At 42.3% G+C, this 19,152-nt stretch overlaps 1 protein-coding gene across 1 annotated transcript in view; it reads left to right on the top strand.

The window, feature by feature from the left end:
* Window positions 1–2,639: 2,639 nt before the first annotated feature.
* The window catches only part of LOC111954555 (otoferlin), a 137,002-nt gene continuing 120,489 nt past the window's right edge, over window positions 2,640–19,152 (top strand). The window contains exons 1-2 of the mRNA XM_023974372.3: window positions 2,640–3,000; window positions 15,424–15,482. Coding sequence (XP_023830140.2) covers window positions 2,922–3,000; window positions 15,424–15,482 — 138 coding nt within the window. The 5' untranslated portion in view covers window positions 2,640–2,921. The remainder of the gene's footprint in view (window positions 3,001–15,423; window positions 15,483–19,152) is intronic.

The following is a 19,152-nucleotide window of genomic DNA, read 5'->3' as shown; positions in this document are numbered from 1 at the left end:
GCCTAACAAATAAGGCAGTGGGCTGCGATCTGAGCAGGTCAGGAGACTGCAGACCTGCAGATGAGGCAGCTAAATTATGGCCTAGCATGSCAGGGGGCTCTAAGCCTGGCAGGCTAGGATGCTGCATACCCATGCAGGGCAGGATACACTAGACCTACTTGAGGGTCAGAACATACTTGACCTACTGGAAAGGCAGAGAACTCTGACCTTACCATGGAGGCAGGATAGACTGGACCGACTTGAGGGGCAGGGCACTCAAAGCATTGACACTTTACACATGCCAGTAGGCCCAAAACTGTAACTCTAACCCTARCGGCTGGGAAGGGAACTCTGACCCTACCGGGAAGGGTACTGGACAACTAGGTCAGGGGAGACATCAGGGGTGACATCTGGTGGGTCACCCGGGTTGATGTCTGACAGGAACCCTGAGGCAAGGTCTGGAGGTAGCAGGACCCTCTGGGCCGGAACTAGCATGGTGCTATCAGGTGGGGCCAGCAGGGACTCCAGGCCTGGGACCGGCAGGTCCCGCCAGGCTGTGARGGGAGAGGCCCCAATGTCTGGCATGTACTTGACCTCTGCAGTAGCTGCAGGCTGTGGCTCCATCCAAGGAGCGTGCAATGACTTCAGCGCGAGCTTGGGCTTTGGGCCAGGATTAGTGAGGACACTAAAGCCAGTGGCGCTGCCGACACTATGGCAGTGGCAGAGACAACGGTAGGCTCCAGCCAGGGGGGCCTGGAGCCACGAAGATCTGTTGAGTAGCTGGGACACCTCGGGACGTAGTGGGGGTCCCAATGGTACAGTGGAGATGGTGAACACTTAGGCCGGGAGAGCCTGGTGTAGTGTCTCTCAGGGGAGTAGCCAGGCCAACTCGGGGAGTACCGTCAGTGGTGGCTCTCCTGTGGCAGTGACGATGTCTCTAGCCGGGAAGGCCTAGAGCGGTGGTGGTCAGGAGAGTAGSAGCGGTACCTGTTCTTCCGTGGCTATGACTCAGGCCGGGAGGGTCTAGAGTACACCCTCCTGATCTCTTGCTGCTTGTGACGCAGGTACTCGTATTCCCTCATCAGTTCCCAAGTGGTGAGGGTATGGTCACTGACCACTACCACTGACGGCTTCGTATGGGGAGGGTGGTGACAGCAGCCCCATACGTCTTAGGGATGCAGGGTAAGTCGTCTGCATTCTGGGGTGCGGAAATAACTCCTCTTCTGGGTACTTCAACATCTCAACTATACCAGATCAGAATCCGGCGATCTGAAGGACCATGTAAAAACTATTGGTCGCTAAATCTGGAGAAATGACGGTCACTAAATCTGTCTAAAAGAACCACGTTAAAACGGTTGGCTGGTATGCCCTCACCCGTCTGAGTGGTTGGCTGTGAATGGCCTCACCCGATATATACTTATAACTGATTGGTTTGGTTCTGGCCTCTATAGTGCTGTCCGGTTAGTAGATGATGTTGAGGCCCATTGACTGTACTCTTGATCACAAKCACATGCACATACACCCAGGTACAGCTGTTTCTATTTGAGGATGTTAATATGATTTTGGTAATTCGAATGACTTGGAATGTTACTGCTGTGGTTATTTCGATGCAAGCACAACATTCAGACATTCGTGTTACTGTCGACAATAAAAAAGTCCTTAGAAATGTGCGTCTTCTCCCTTTGGACTACGATAATGCTCTGACCTAAGCGGGCGGTGTAGTGTCCAGATGCYCATTTCCAAGCTCTCTGATTGGTTGGGAATGGCAGGGCTATGATGGGTGAGGGATAATTTAGGTAGGCTGAGCAGCCAAACTAACGGGACTTAATGGAAACTGAATGGACTGTGCGGGTTAGTTAGGTAGAGAGGAGAGGAGCAGGACAGCCTATTTTTACAGCAATAGAATGACTTTATTTTTCTAAAAGGATCTTCAGTTGTGGCAAGTRGGATAAGATAAAGATAGCCAACAGTAAACATTTAAAACAGCAACATGCACACATTTTGGGCAGGTGGGGCACAGTTATTTTTGCAGAAAATATGGGGCTCAAAACTGGTGGGGATCTACATGCCCTGAATGACTGGTTGCCACTGACAGATACACATTCTTACAAGGTATGCCTAGCCTATGTACCCTACAAGATAAATGTAGCTAAGTCACAACATCATTTTCATCTAGCATTAGATAAGCACAAATCACACAAATCAATTGGCATGTAGGCCTAGCCTATTGATGCATGTTCAAAACTGTTAGTGGCTCTTTTGGTATTAACAAAATGAAATAAAATTGAATTCCCAAACAGACTTTTAATATTGATACCCCATCCTGTATTTTGGTATTTTATTAGGATATGTTGCGAAAGCCGCAGCTACTCTTCTTGGGGTCCACACAGAACATGAAACATGACATAATACAGAACATTAATAGACAAGAACAGCTCAAGGACAGAACTACATACATGTAAAAACGGCACGCATATCCTACATATCAATACATACACACAAACTATTCTGTATAGTGAATTTCTTCTCAACAATGGTAAACATTTTTTCTCTGAGAATACAACCCTCCCTGTCCAAGACCCTTTCTCCCGCCCCTTCCCTCGGTATGACGTTGAGTCGAAGCGCAGACCCTTGTCTTCACCACACGCGCCAGTCAGGCACCTGGAGCAGCAGTCACGAAGCATATAGCGCGGGATAAAACGAAAGCTTYTGAGTAATTGGCCATCCTTCCTTTCTTTCTCTCAAAGGAGATAAAGCAGATGCTTCATGCGGAATGGAYGGAGATTTTGTTTCACCAAAGACGCAATGAGAGGGTCTAGGTTCAGAGATCATTGACCATTTGGTTGATACGCTTATCAGCAGAATATACGAGTTGTTTGCTCTGTGACAGAAAATACTGTAGTTAATTCTTTCCTGAAGTGCTGTATTGTACCGAAGTTGACATGGCTCTTCTAGTCCACCTAAAGACGATCCGGGACCTTCGTGGAAAGGGGGACAGAATCGCCAAAGTCACATTTCGAGGTAACAAACTCAAATACTTTATTATCACTACAGATGCTCTGTCCGGGATGTTTTCTCTCTCTATTACCCAATAGGAATAGTCATACTGATTGCGCAGTGCCTCGGAGTTTGCGATGTGATCAATGTGATTTGGTGTATGAGCCTGTGGATAGGTAAACCCTCAATGTGGTGACGCGTCTCCTGTGGTTGCGCTGAAAAGTTAGGGAAACCCCTGTCTGCCTCCGCAATCCCAGGAGGTGATGGAGAGAGACACGGATTGTGGAGGCGCGGAGCGCTTTTACGCATTGGAATACGTAATACCCATAAATAAATAATGATTTATTGAGTAATTTTAGTTAGGACATCGTTTTTTAACCGTCAAGTTTAGAAATGTGTTCAATAACCTATAGTCCTATCGATCAGAAGAATAGTCTCTTRCCTATAGGCCTAGTCATTATACGCAACCGTTATTTCACGTTTTACAGTTCTACAGCTCTCATCTTGCAATGCGCTCAGCTGAGCTGGGTCTTACAGTATCAAAAACCATTGATTTTCAGCACGGAAAGGAATGAGACTCTCATAAGGAAGCTGTCCCGTGGTCGGTGGTCCATTAGGGCCAACTCCCCTGGCCAGGCAGGTCTGAATGGAAACAGATTGGTAATCCCAATGCAACAATTAAACGAATTAACAATATAAGTACTGTAGATGAAGGCTAGACTGCTACGCATTCGTGTGGAGGGAATTGTGTGTGTGTCTTCTGTTTTAATTGTTTGCCCGTTTCAGCACCATGGAGAGCAAATTCWGATTTTTGAGACAGCCTGTTTGTGTGTGTGCATGCAGACATTAACCTTAATCTTAACCATTCTGCTAACCTTTTGCCAGATTTTTATGATATAGCCAATTTTGAATTTGCCGCTGGTTGCAGCGATACACTTTTATGACATCACAATGTCAAATTATTGGTTAATAACTATTATGACATCACAGTGACTATTGTTCGTTGTTAACATTTATGACATCACAATGCTGAACTAGTAATTGAAAGAAATGTTGTGATAACTCTTTATGACAATGAGTAGCCTACTTGTTTGTAGAAGAAAGGCCAATAACTGTTTACACAGTAACCCTGCTTAAACAGTATTGGCCATAGGTGCATGCCTGCCGTTTTACCAGTTGAAGTCGACACCTGCTGTATAAGCTGTCTGGCACTGAAACCGTATATTATGTGGCTTGTTGTTCAGTTTAATTAAGGGACCATATAAGATGTTCGGTTTCTGAACTATTAACTTAGGATGTCAGTGAAATGGGCAACAACTTAGTAACAGGGCCGGCCCGCTCATTGGGCAGGAATATGCGGCCGCCCAGGGCGGCAGATTGACGAAGGCGGCATTTTCTGAGCTAAATTGACATCCCACCACACATAAAACCTCACATAATTCTGCACCCCCAAAAAACGATTTCTCTCAACCAGTGGCATATGTTTTTTTTTAGGTGAGTGCTGCTGCGGAACTGTGATAAGCATTGGCAGGGAGACAAAATATTTACCATTCCCAGCGTGACTCTCCACGGTGCTGTTGGAGAGACGCATTACTGTGGCGCTCCACCAACACCCCGACCAAAAAATGATCTAACATAAATCATGTAGCAGATACAAAATATGGTAGAAAGAGTATGTGGTATTTTCTGTAGCCTACAGGCTGGAGATAATGTAATGAGACAAACATTTTACATCATGCCGGTTTCTCCGATCAAATAGCCTAAACTAAATGGCGCCCAATCAAATAAAAGATTAGCTGACATGTTACAAAAACAGAACAGCTCAAAGTAAAATGGACAATATGYAATGGACAATCACGCTACTCACAACTGCTGTCCAGGAGTTTCATCCCGTGGACTAAATTGTCATGATCAGTGGTTTCAAGTTTGTATCTGTACATGTTCTATGAGCTGATCATAGCGAAAAAGAAAATGCTTCTGCATTTCCCACTGTGCAAACACATTGCAAATGGGCTCAGGATAACTCCTCTTTATAAAGTCGGGTAGCTGATATTCAGAGCTTAAATAGCCACATTGATTAGAGACAGGAATCAGCACTGATAAAGCCCATGCAACGACCTACCACATGGATGGGCATTCATAAAATTCCATCGCGGGTGACATGGTAGGCTACGCCCCACTAAGCACAGACTAAGGCCGACGTCTTTTGGACGTCTTTTTTTTGTTGTGTTTAAAAATATATATTTTTTTTTACAAACGGTAGGCATACCACATAGTAAACCACCGCATTAGTAAAATTACATTTCAGGTGACACTGTAGGCCAGGAATGGGCAACTCCAGTCCTCTGTGGCCTGATTGGTGTCACACTTTTGCCCCAGCCCCAGCTAACACATCTGACACCAATAATCATCTAATCATGATCTTCTGTTTAGAATGCAATTCGTTTCATCAGTTGTGTTGACTAGGGATGGGGAATAAGTGTGACACTTCTCCGGCCCCCAAGGACTGGAATTGCCCATCCCTTTTGTAGGCTATACCTCAGTAAGCACGGACTTGACGCTAACACATTTTGGACGTTTTGGTCCTGTCCAGACTGGAATTCTTTTTTTGGTGCAGTCCGGACCAGCCTTGATTTCCACGTCCATGGACATTGTTTTTTTGTCCGGTCTGAACTAATCATAGACGTCTATGTTTGTTTCAGATGTTGTCCGGTCTGGAATAGCCTTTATGTGGCCCAAACATAGACGTCTATAAATTACATATTTATACATACCAAAACATACATACCAAAAATGAACGCCCGGAAAATACGTGTTCTCAATATCTGTAAAATACCAKTTTTCATCTTTCATTCAGAACGGAAAATTAACCTGATTTCAGCATCCGGAAAATACGTATTTTCACCTTTCATTCAGATCCTAAATTGAACCTAACTTCAACGTCTGGAAAAATATGTATTTTAGATTATTTTCAACATCATTTTGCTTACTGGGGCTATTCTTGTAGGGGCGGCAATTTGTTTGTCTCGCCTAGGGTGGCAGAATGGCCATGTGTCTGATTTAACAGTGAAAGAAAACCTAGTCTCTCTCTCTCACTCTCTGTCTCCCTCCCCCTCCCTGTCCTTCTCCATCTCCCTCTCTCTTTCCTTCCCTATCCACCCCTCTCTCTCTGGTGTTTGAGATGTTGTTGATAGCTCCTTGCCTGGTCTCTGGTACAGGCTGTCAGCAAGGCCTCCTGGGTACATTAAAATCAGACTGTTTCCTGTCTGGAGAGGAAGGGTTCTCTCAGGAAGCCCCTGCCCCTCTGGGCAGGCCAACCTATATCCCTTACAGGGACAGACACTGGGGAAGGTTATGTAAGCTTTGTTACCAGTAATCACAGAGTTAGACATCTATCCAGTGGGGGGAACATATAGATTGACATGTGTGTCTATTAAGTAGAAGAAGCTTAAGATAATATATGTTCTAAGTCCAGATATACAGTACAAAAACTTGAACATACACATGCTGTGCTGAACAGTACATCCAGTACCAGTCAAAAGTTTGGACACACCTACTCGTTCCAAGGTTTTTCTTTATTTTTTACTATTTTCTACATTGTAGAATAATAGTGAAGACATCAAAACTATGAAATAACACATATGGAATCATGTAGTAACCAAAAAAGTGTTAAACAAATAAAAACATGTTATGTTTCAGATTCTTCAAAGTAGCCACCCTTTRCCTTGATGACAGCTTTGCACACTCTTGGCAGATTCATGAGGTAGTAACCTGGATGGCATTTCATTTAACATGTGTGCCTTGTTAAAGTTATTTTGTGGAATTTCTTTCCTTCTTAATGCGTTTGAGGCAATCAGTTGTGTTGTGACAAGGTATGGGTGGTATACAGAAGATAGCCCTATTTGGTAAAAGACCAAGTCCATATTATGGCAAGAACAGCTCAAATAAGCAAAGAGAAACGACAGTCCATCATTACTTTAAGACATGAAGGTCAGTCAATGCGGAAAATTTCAAGAACTTTGAAAGTGTCATCAAGCGCGTTCGCAAAAACCATCAAGCGCTATGATGAAATTGGCTCTCATTTCCGCCACAGGGAAGGAAGACCCAGAGTTACCTCTGCTGCAGAGGATAAGTTCGTTAGAGATACCAGCTTCAGAAATTGCAGTAAATCCTTCTTAGAGTTCAAGTAACAGACACATCTCAACATCATTCACACAGGAGACTGTGTGAATCAGGCCTTCGTGGTTGAATTGCTGCAAAGAAATCACTACTAAAGGACACCAATAATAAGAAGATACTTGCTTGGGTCAAGAAACATGAGCAATGGACATTAGACCGGTGGAAATCTGTCCTTTGGTCTGATTAGTCCAGATTTGAGATTTTTGGTTCCAACCGCTGTGTCTTTGTGAGTAGGTGAATGGATGATCTCTGCATGTGTGGTCCCCACTGTGAAGCATGGAGGAGGTGTGATGGTGTGGGGGTGCTTTGCTGGTGACACTTTCTGTGATTTATTTCAGAATTCAAGGCACGCTTAACCAGCATGGCTACCACAGCATTCTGCAGCGATCCGCTATCCCATCGGGTTTGCGCTTAGTGGGACTATCATTTGTTTTTCAACAGGACAATGACCCAACACATCTCCAGGCTGTGTAAGGGCTATTCGACCAAGAAGGAGAGTGATGGAGTGCTGCATCAGATGACCTGGCCTCCACAATCACCCGACCTCAACCCAATTGAGATGCTTTGGGATGAGCTGGACTGCAGAGTGAAGGAAAAGCAGCTAACAAGTGCTCAGCATATGTGGCAACTTCTTCAAGACTGTTGGAAGATCATTCCAGYTGAAGCTGGTTGAGAGAATGCCAAGAGTGTGCAAAGCTGTCATCAAGGCAAAGGGTGGCTACTTTGAAGAATCTCAAATATTACATTTACTTTGATTTGTTGAACACTTTTTTGCTTACTACATGATTCCATGTGTGTTATTTCATAGTTTTGATGTCTTCACTATTATTCTACAATGTATAAAATAGTAAAAATAAAGAAAAACCCTGGAATTAGTAGGTCTGCCTAAACTTTTGACTGGTACTGTACATTTCAGTGATTGGTAGTCTGTCCACAAAGGCCAAATATTTTCCCAAATCTATTGTCACCATGTGTTGAATGACACCATGAATATTTCACCAACATAATTTTGGAAAGGTGTTGAATTGCCCGCTGGTAAAAATAGATTGTTTGGGGCTTTGTTTAGCCCAGTTGTGAAGTCTAGCACTTCCCTATTCTAAAACCAGATACTCCAACTTCTACTGCACTGTAATAGGGCTTGATGGTAATGCTTGTCTTCTCTTCCCGGGCCTGAGGCGAAGTTAGCACAGCCAATGTGTTACGCTGTATATAAAATAAATGAGAAATTAAATGATTATTTCCACCATCACGGAACTGAGTCAGATTCACTCTGGTTGAGATTCAATTACAGATTACTTGATTCGCAAAGAAGTTGTTATCATTCTGCCTGCTTAGGATCATTCTCTCTCTCTCTCTCTCTCTCTCAAATTTGAAATAGTTATGAAAGGGACTCTCTCTCTCGTTTTCTCCCTCCCTCTCTGTCACTCAATTTGTTTATTTCTGTTCCTCTGCTAAATTGTAGGAATGAAACAGGTTGCTGAACGCTCTCTTTCCTGTAAATCTTTTTTTTGTTACAGAACACTGCGGGTGTATTTTTTCCCTCTGCTCTGCTGGTATAACTTTTTACTTTCACACTTCCGTAAGATATTAGTAAAAAAAAACGCTCTCATTCTATAAATCCCCAGGAAATTGAAAGTGCACAGACTGTCCCCGTGTCTACTATTCACCATAGTATATTGATTGATGTACCTCGCTGTAGGTGTTTTCTCATTTTCTCTCTCTCAATCTCCTTACGTCTGTCTGTCTCTGTCTCTCTCTCTTTCTGTTTTTATTGACTTGCTGCTCCTCTTTGCCTTTGTCATTTATATCTCTGCCATGGTCCCACATTCCCCGTTTTTTTTCTCTCTCACTCCCGATGCCTTGTTTTATTTGAATTGTTCGGTGTTAAGAGTACTTACATAACATAATGTCCTCTATTTTCAGCTAGTGCTAAGGTGACGCAAGTATCAAACGCACGTTAGTGTGCAATTTAGTCATGTAAATCTGGTGCACTGGCATTTTCCAGCCCTAACGCCAGGTTTGGCAATTTACCTGTCTATCATCAGCTCGCTTGCACTGAGGTGGGTGGGAATGGTGGCAATATTTAAGGTGTGTCCTTAAAAAACAAGCGTAAAAGTGAGAATTTCATGCAGTGGTAATGGGAAGTTATAAGACCCACAAAAAGCAGGTCTTAACAGTTACACAGTTGATAATGGCATGGATTTTGAGATTGGAAGCGCAGGCTATCCAGCCATGACGCACAGTGCTCATGGAAGGAGAGATATGCCTTTTGTACCAGTGAGTTTCCTATAATTATTATATATATTTTTTCATATATTGGTTTCCCGCCTTTTCGTTTAATTTGATAAAAAACAAACTTAGAGATTCATCGTCCATGGGTTAACCTTTGAAAACGAACATAGCTTGAATTCAATGCAATTTCGTCTGTTATTTCTGGAGAAGTGCAAATATGATCAGTAAGATGGTACCATGAAGGTTAAAAAACATGACATTTCCCAGCAGTATAACGGTGAGTAGACATTCCCCCTTTCTCTTTATATTGGATCTTTATCCAGCTTCTGTGAAAAGTTTGGATGTAGAGTTGAAGTTGGAAGTTTACATACACTTAGGTTGGAGTCATTAAAACTCGTTTTTCAACCCTATCCACAACTATAGTTTTGGCAAGTCGGTTAGGACATCTACTTTCGTGCATGACACAAGTAATTTTTCCAAAAATTGTTTACAGACAGATTATTTCACTTACAATTCACTGTGTCACATTTCCAGTGGGTCAGAAGTTTACATACACTGAGTTGACTGTGCCTTTAAACAGCTTGGAAAATTCCCGAAAATGATGTCATGGCTTTAGAAGCTTCTGATAGGCTAATTGACATCATTTGAGTCAATTGGAGGTGTACCTGTGGATGTTTTTAAGGCCTACCTTCAAACTCAGTGCCTCTTTGCTTGACAGCATAAGAAAATCAAAATAAATCAGCCAAGACCTCAGAAAGAAAAGTGTAGACTTTCACAAATCTGGTTCATCCTTGGGAGCAATTTCCAAACGCCTGAATGTACCACATTCATCTGTACAAACAATAGTACGCAAGTATAAACACCATGGGACCACGCAGCCGTCATACCGCTCAGGAAGGAGACGCATTCTGTCTCCTAGAGATGAATGTACTTTGGTGCGAAAAGTGCAAATCAATCCCAGAACAACAGCAAAGGACCTTGTGAAGATGCTGGAGGAAACAGGTACAAAAGTATCTATATCCACAGTAAAACGAGTCCTATATCGACATAACCTGAAAGGCCACTGCTCCAAAACCTCCATAAAAAGCCAGACTCGGTTTGCAACTGCACATGGGGACAAAGATTGACTTTTAAAAAACGTCCTCTGGTCTGATGAAACAAAATAGAACTGTTTGGCCATAATGACCATCGTTAGTTTGGAGGAAAAAGGGGAGGGCTTGCAAGCCGAAGAACACCATCCCAACTGTGAAGCACGGGGGTGGCAGCATCATGTTGTGGGGGTGCTTGCTGCAGGAGGGGCTGGTGCACTTCACAAAACAGATGGCATCTTGAGGAAGGGAAATTATGTGGATATATTGAAGCAACATCTCAAGACGTCAGTCAGGAAGTTAAAGCTTGGTCGTAAATGAGTCTTCCAAATGGACAATGAACCCAAGTATACTTCCAAAGTTGTGGAAAAATGAATTAAGGACAACAAAGTCAAGGTATTGGAGTGGCCATCACAAAGCCCTGACCTCAATCCTATAGAAAATTTGTGGTCAGAACTGAAAAAGTGTGTGCAAGCAAGGAGGCATTACAAAACCTGACTCAGTTACACCAGCTCTGTCAGGAGGAATGGGCCAAAATTCCCCCAACATATTGTAGGAAGCTTGTGGAAGGCTACTTCGAAACATTTGACCCAAGTTAAACAATTTAAAGGCAATGCTACCAAATACTAATTGAGTGTATGTAAACTTCTGACCCACTGGGAATGTGATGAAAGAAATAAAAGCTGAAATAAATCATTCTCTCTACTATTATTTTGACATTTTACATTCTGAAAATAAAGTGATCCTAACTGACCTAAAACAGGGACATTTTAATGGGATTAAATGTCAGGAATTGTGAAAAACGGAGTTTAAATCTATTTGGATAAGGTGTATGTAAACTTCCGACTTCAGCTGTACGTAAAACCATCCATAGTCTAAGTTGGCTTGTCTGTATTATACGCCCACAGGGATTAATGATGGTGCCTGTAACTGTATTTAGACATAGCCTATTTAAAACAAGTTTTTGTTTTGTTTTTATTAGAATTTGATAAGAATTACAGAGACAAGATGCATGTTTTGGAATATTATTTTGTACAGGTTTTCTTCTTTTCACTCTGTCAATTAGGTTAGTATTGTGGTCAAGGAACTACAATGTTGTTGATCCATCATCAGTTTTCTCCTTTCATAGCCATTACACTCTGTAACTGTTTTAAAATCACCATTGGACTCCCTAAGCGGTTTCCTTCCTCTCTGGCAGTTAGGAAGGACGTCTGTATCTTTGTAGTGACTGGGTGTATTGATACACCAACCAAAGAGTAGTTAATAACTTCACCATGCTCAAAGGTGTTTGCTTTTTAAAATTCGTTTTTTTATCTACCAATAGGTGCCCTTCTATACGAGGCATTGGAAAACCTCCCTGGTCTTTGTGGTTGAATCTGTGTTTGAAATTCACTGCTAGACTGAGGGAACTTACAGATAATTGTATGATAAATGTATGTGTGAGATACAGAGATGAAGCAAATGGTGACTTTAAAACAGTTACAGAGTTTAATGGCTGTGGAGAAAACTGAGGATGGATTAACAACTATGTAGTTACTCCACAATACTAACCTAAAAGATAGAGGGAAAAGAAGGAAGCCTGTACAGAAGGAAATATTCCAAAACATGCTTCCTGTTTGGAACAATGCACTAAAGAAAAACTCTTAAATCTGTTGCAAAGAAATTAACTTAATGTCTTGATTACAAAGTGTTATGTTTGGGGCAAATCCAACACAACACATCACTGAGTACCACGCTTCATATTTTCAAGCACGGTGGTGGCTGCATCATGTTATGGGTATGCTTGTCATCGGCAAGAACTTGAGTTTTTCAGGATAGAAAATAAATAAACTGAATGGAGCTAAGCACAGGATAAAATCCTAAAGGAAAACCTGGTTCAGCCTGCTTTCCACCAGACACTGGGAGATAATTTCACCTTTCAGCAGGACAGTAACCTAAAACACAAGGCCAAATATACACTGGCGTTGCATACCAAGAAGACAGTGAATGTTCCTGAGTGGCGGAGTTACAGTTTTGACTTAAATCTACTTGAAAATCTATGGCAAGACCAGAAAATGATTGTCTAGCAATGATCAACAATCAATTTGACAAAGCTTGAAGAATTATGAAAAGAATACTGGGCAAATGTTGCACAATTCAGTAGAATGCTCTTAGTGACTTATCCAGAAATACTCACAGCTGTATTCGTTGCCTCATTCACAAAGAATAGACCCAATAGGCACTGTATTTACTGTGTTTGTTTTCGTACTGTATGTACACTGAACATGCCAAACTTTAGGAACACCTTCCTAATATTGAGTTGCCCTTTTGCCCTGAGTCCAGCCTCAATTTGTCGGGGATTGGACTCTATAAGGTATCGTAGGCGTTCCACAGGGATGCTGGCCCGTGTTGACTCCAATGCTTCCCACAGTTTTGTCAAGTTGGCTGGCTGTCCTACGGGTGGTGGACCATTCTTGGTACACACGGGAACCTGTTGAGTGTGGAAAAACCCTGCAGCGTTGCAGTTCGTGACACAAATCGCCTGACACCTACTACCATACCCCATTCAAAGGCCCTGAGAACTTTTGTCTTGCCCATTCACCCTCTGATTGGCACACATACACAATCCATGTCTCAATTGTCTCAAGGCTTAAAAATCCTTCTTTAACCTGTCTGCTCCCCTTCATCTACACTGATTGAAGTGGATTTAATAAGTTACATCAATAAGGGATCATGGCTTTCACCTAGATTCACCTGGTCAGTCTATCTATGTCATGGAACGAGCAGGTGTCCTTAATGTTTTGTATACTCAGCGTATTTTGGTGCATAATTTCTTAAACAACCTGACTGAAAATGTGAAAGGATGTTTAGCTACAAATTCACACAGTGGTAATTGAATTATAATGGAGGTATTGCTGTGTTCATGCTTCTCCTTTTTTTTTTTTTTACATACTGTCTGCATAGAGAGATGTAGTTCTCTTTCTCTCTTTTCCCCCCTCTGTTTCGTGAGTCCTAATTTAGTCGTTTATCTGTCTGCCTGTCTTTCTCTCCTTTGGCTCCTCGTATCAAACCAAGTGTGGTTTTATGTTTGTCATTAGGTTATTATAGCCCCATTACTCTGTCTTGCCCTTTCCACTTAGTCTGACACATTTAGGATCTTGTAAGATAGTGGACTCTACGGTCTTATCAGGGGTACGAAGCATGAGGAGTCAGATGGAATTCACGTGCAAAATGGTGGTATTCATTTACAGGTGCAGAAAGTGAGCTGGAACCATGAATACTGATATTCATGAACACTTGACTGACAAAAATAACAAACAAGTCAAATAAATGCAACAGCCAATTCACAGAAGCGAAAGGCTTCTAAGGCAGAGCGCCTAAATCTTTGACAAAGTGCTAYTCAATGTACAGGTTAGTTGAGGTAATTAAGGTAATATGTACCTTACCAGTCAAAKGTTTGGACACACCTACTAATRCCAGAGTTTTCTTTATTTTAAAATGTTTCTACATTGTAGAATAATAGAGAAGACATCACAACTATGAAAGAACACATGTAATCTTTTAGTAACCAAAAAAGTATATATTTTATGTTTCAGATTCTTCAAATTAGCCACCCTTTGCCTTGATAACAGCTTTGCACACTCTTGGCATTCTCTCAACCAGCTTCATGAGGAATGTTTTTCCAACAGTCTTGAAGGAGTTCCCTACCTTGTCACAACACAACACAAACGCATTAAGAAGGAAAAAATTCCACAAATTAACTTTTAACAAGCACACCTGGTATTTGAAATGCATTCCAGGTGACTACTTCATGATGCTGGTTGAGAGAATGCCAAGAGTGTGCAAAGCTGTCATCAAGGCAAAGGGTAGCTACTTTGAAAAATCTCAAATGGGGGGTTGCAAATAGTCCGGGTAACCATTTGATTAGATGTTCAGGAGTCTTATGGCTTGGGGGTAGAAGCTGTTTCGAAGCCTTTTGGACCTAGACTTGCCTCTCCGGTACTGCTTCCCCTGCGGTAGCAGAGAGAACAATCTATGACTAGGGTGGCTGGAGTCTTTGGCAATTTTTAGGGCCTTCCTCTGACACCGCCTGGTATAGAGGTCCTGGATGGCAGGAAGCTTGGCCCCAGTGATGTACTGGGCCGTACGCATTACCCTCTGTAGCACCTTGCAGTCGGAGGCCGAGCAGTTTCCATACCAAGTGGTGATGCAACAAGTCAGGATGCTCTCGATCCTGAGGGGGAATAGGCGTTGCCGTGCCCTCTTCACAACTGTCTTGGTGTGTTTGGACCATGATCGTTAGTTGGTGATGTGAACACCAAGAAACTTGAAGCTCTCAACCTGCTCCACTACCACCCCGTCGATGAGAATGGGGCCCTCCTTTTCCTGTAATCCACAATCATTCCTTCTCCTTTTATTTAAAAACAGAATGTATGCGTAGAGAAATGTAGTTCTCTCTCTTTTCCTCTCACTTTTTTGTCTAAAAAAGAGTCCTAATTTAGTCGTTTATCTGTCTGCCTGTCTTTCTCTCCTCTGGCTCATCGTATCAAGCCAGGTAGAGAGGTACAGTTGTATTCGGTGCATGTGACAAATAAAATMTGATTTMATTTGAGTTATATTGCAATCTAACTGCAGTTATACTGCACTCTGATTTTCGTCAGGGCTGCGATACAATATACATTTTAACTTTGAAATATAGAATTTTGCTAATTCTTTTTGCGTGTTACCTTTGTATAATAACAGTGGAACTAGCAGTWGGAATATGCTTGCGAAACGCCAACATTTGCAAGTGTTTTGGCACCAAACAGCAATGGTGTGAAATGTCCAGTGGATGTATATATTTGCTTTGCAATGTGTTATTCGATGCATATACAAGACTCATTGACACACATGCATTTTTATTTTTGTAATTTAATTTGAGCCTTTTGAAACCTGTCTAACCTCTGACCTCTGTCCTTCCACCCCTCAGGTCTGTCGCTCTACACCCATGTGCTGGAYAACTGTGAGGATGAGGCCAGATTTGATGAGGTTTGTAACTCTTCTATTAGTCKCATTCCATCTTATAGCTTCCAAATAGCCATCAAGCCCTTTCTCTTTCGAGTTTATATTTAATCTCCACCCAGCACAGCCAGAAGAGGACTGGCCACCCCTCATAGCCTGGTTCCTCTCTAGGTTTCTTCCACTAGGCTACCTGCCGCCCCATGATGGAGACAGAAAAAAAGACAGAACGGTTATATGTTCGATACCCATCTTAACCCTTCATGTCTGAGTGCCTATGCATGTAATGTATCCATCTCCCCCGACCTATTGACTTTTCTAACACAAAAATATCAATCAATCAATCAATCAAATCAAATGTATTTATAAAAACCCTTCTTACATCAGCTGATGTCACAAAGGGCTGTATAGAAACCCAGCCTAAAACCCCAAACAGCAAGCAATGCAGGTGTAGAAGCACGGTGGCTAGGAAAAACTCCCTAGAAAGGCAGAACCTAGGAAGAAACCTAGAGAGGAAACCAGGTCTGCTTGGGTGGAGATTATAACAAAACATGGCAAGATGTTCAAATGTTTATAGAAGAAACAGCAGGTCAAATAAACAGAAGGTGCAACAGGTCAGCACCTCAGGAGTAAATGTCAGTTGGCTTTTCATAGCCGATCATTCAGAGTATATCTACCGCTCCTGCTGTCTCTAGAGAGTTGAAAACAGCAGGTCCATGGTCTCTCCGAGAGAGACAGAGAGAGAGAGAGGAGAGAGAGAGAGAGAGAGAGAGACAGAGAGAGAGAAGAGAGAAGAGAGAGAGAGAGAGAGAGAGAGAGAGAGAGAGAGAGAGAGAGAGAGAGATCTGAGATTTATCTGGAATATGATAGGGAAATTACATTTACATTGGCCATATAAATGAACAAATGACATTAGCAGGCATTAGATCCCTGCTCTACTCTGAATATGATTGTTAAACATTGTAGACCTGTAATGCCTCAGGATCCAGTTGCTTTGGTGGAGGCTGGCTCTGTTTGCGCTGTAGCTGTTGGATTCATGGACGTTTTCCCAGTACGATTCTCTTGTCAGGTTGGAAAATCAGCTTTGTAATGCTTTTAGACATGAAGGCTACCAGTGGGAATGGGATGGAGGGAATGAGGGGAAGGCAGGTAGGAGGAATTGAGAGATGGTGGAGGTGTAGTGTGGAGAGGTAGAGAATGAAATACAGAGAGAGGAGAGACAGAAATATAGAGGGAAAAGAGATAGAGAGAGAGAAAGATGAAGTGTTCCAGACAAAATGTAGACTATGCATTCCCATGGCGTTACGTTAGAGTTTTAATCTCACATAGAAGAGAGCTTGAGAGTTACTACTTGTTGTTATTTAAGAACAGAACATGTTCCCTTTGATGGGAGCAGCTTGGATCAGGCACTGAGTGCTGTTTCCTTTGCTCATAACCAGCGCTATTGTTTGAATCTTATTCAGGATCAACGGTTTTATGGACTTAACCCTTGTGTAGTCTTAACATTCTGTATCCTCCCCTTGTCCTGAGGGTCAAAAAGGACATGCCTTCTCTAAACCCCTCCAAATATAGCAGCTTAATTGAATTTAACCCCCAAAACTATTTTGCATGAAGAAACAACCTTGTCATTCATCACAAACTTTGTGAATATCTGGGTTTCCCTCTTCACAATGCAGAAAGACTGCCTTTAATCAGTGGACACCACTCATTTTTATTACAACACACCTGTCATAATTGTTTCTTTACTAAAGTAGAGGTTATTATTATTATTATTGCTAAAGTGCTGCATAAGGTAAACCATGTTAGCAAGAGAATAGCACTTGTATAGCCTAAGAACATAGCAGAAATGTGCAGAAAGTAGTTTTGAATGCATTTAATTGAAGGGAAACAATAACAGTCTTGACCTTTTTTGGCAACAAATGTGTAACGATTCTCGTTTGAGGTTTGGAAGGAGAGGAGACCAAAATGCAGCGTGGTAAGTGTTCGTCATATTTTAATTGCAAACTGAACACTACACAAAATAACAACGAGGAGAAAACGAAACAGTTCTGCAAGGTGAACAGACACTATACAGAAAATAAACACCCACAACCAAAATGGGGAAAACAGGCTACCTATGTATGATTCTCAATCAGAGACAACGAACGACACCTGCCTCTGATTGAGAACCATACTAGGCCAAACACATAGAAATATAGCAACATAGAAAAACGAACATAGACTACCCACCCCWACTCACGCCCTGACCAACCTAACACAAAGACATAAAAAAGGAACTAAGGTCAGAACGTGACATAATGATATATTCGTATATACTGTACAATGAGGAATTCAACTACAAAATACTAGTCTTCTCCCATTTTTTTAACCATTGCCCCCACCCACAAGGTGTATAAACAACAACAATAAATAAGAATAAAATCTAATTAGCACATGTAGCACAGTATGRAAGTGTGTGTGCATGGACTTTGCAGATGTATTTCTCACATGTGCAGCATATAGTATTTGTTTGACAGTCCTTCTTTGGGGGCAGAATTGGCATATCTWCCTCTTGCCTGCCCCAGCTGCAGCCTTTGGTGGATCAGGCCAAGAGTCTGCTCCAGGAACACCCTTCTCTTGTTCCGTTTATCAGGCATCCAGGTAGGGTTGATCTTYTTCCATATCACGATGGCATTGRATGAGGACACATCAATGATGTTATGGAAGATGACCAYGGGCCAGCGGGCAGTCYTCCTGTCACGACTTCCACCAAAGTCGGTTCCTCTCCTTGTTCGGGCGGCGTCACTGGTCTTCTAGCCATCATCGATCCACTTTTCATTTTCCATTTGTTTTGTCTTGTTTTCCTACACACCTGGTTCTCATTTCCCTCATTAAGTGTTGTGTATTTAACCCCCGCACAGGTCTTTGTGCGGTATTGTTTATTGTAAGTGCTTGTGCACGTGTTGTTTGGTGTGCGACGGGTTTTGTAACCATTTATCTTGTTATTTTTGATGCCGTGGGTTTTGCTATTAAACTGCTCCGGCTATTACCAAGTTCTGCTCTCCTGCGTCTGACTTCCCTGCCACCGATTACGCACCCCTTACACATCCTCCTGCAGCTGTAAGTTCCAATCACCTTGTCCAGCTTGTCCACGCCTCCGTTGTTGTGGTTGTAGTCCAGGATGATGGCTGGCTTCCTGTCCTCACAATCACTGATCTCAGCCATTTTGTGCAGTGTGCTCAGGAGGARCACATTCTTGTTCCTCTTTGGGAGGTAAGGAACTAGAGTGGTGGTGGGAGTGAAGGCAAACTTTGTTGTGAGGAGTGCAGGGGGGAGCTCAGGCTTGTTCTTTCTAACTGTGCCAACCATGGTGATCTTCCTCCTCAGGAGCTGCTGGCTGAGTTCATAAGAGGTGAAAAAATTGTCACACATGACAATGTACCCCCTCAGTCCATCTGTCATTGACAAAGAGCAGTATTAATATCTATCAAAATATCAGTAATTAATATCAGTGTCACAGAAAAACCCACATAAATCAATGATATTACAGCAATACATAATAAACAGTGAAAATCACATACATTAACAGATATGAAAGTAAAAATGTATCTCTGAATGGAACCAGTTAATCATCACTGTATTACTTAGGCACAGGGTTGTATAATATGGCAGATGTCTCCATCCTTCTCCAGACTCTTTGAGCGCTAGTTTGTTGCCTCAC

Source organism: Salvelinus sp. IW2-2015, linkage group LG28 (assembly GCF_002910315.2).
Source record: "Salvelinus sp. IW2-2015 linkage group LG28, ASM291031v2, whole genome shotgun sequence".
Taxonomy (NCBI): Eukaryota; Metazoa; Chordata; class Actinopteri; order Salmoniformes; family Salmonidae; genus Salvelinus; species Salvelinus sp. IW2-2015.
The sequence above is the reverse complement of the archived record's forward strand: the minus strand, read 5'-3'. Positions and strand labels throughout refer to the sequence as shown.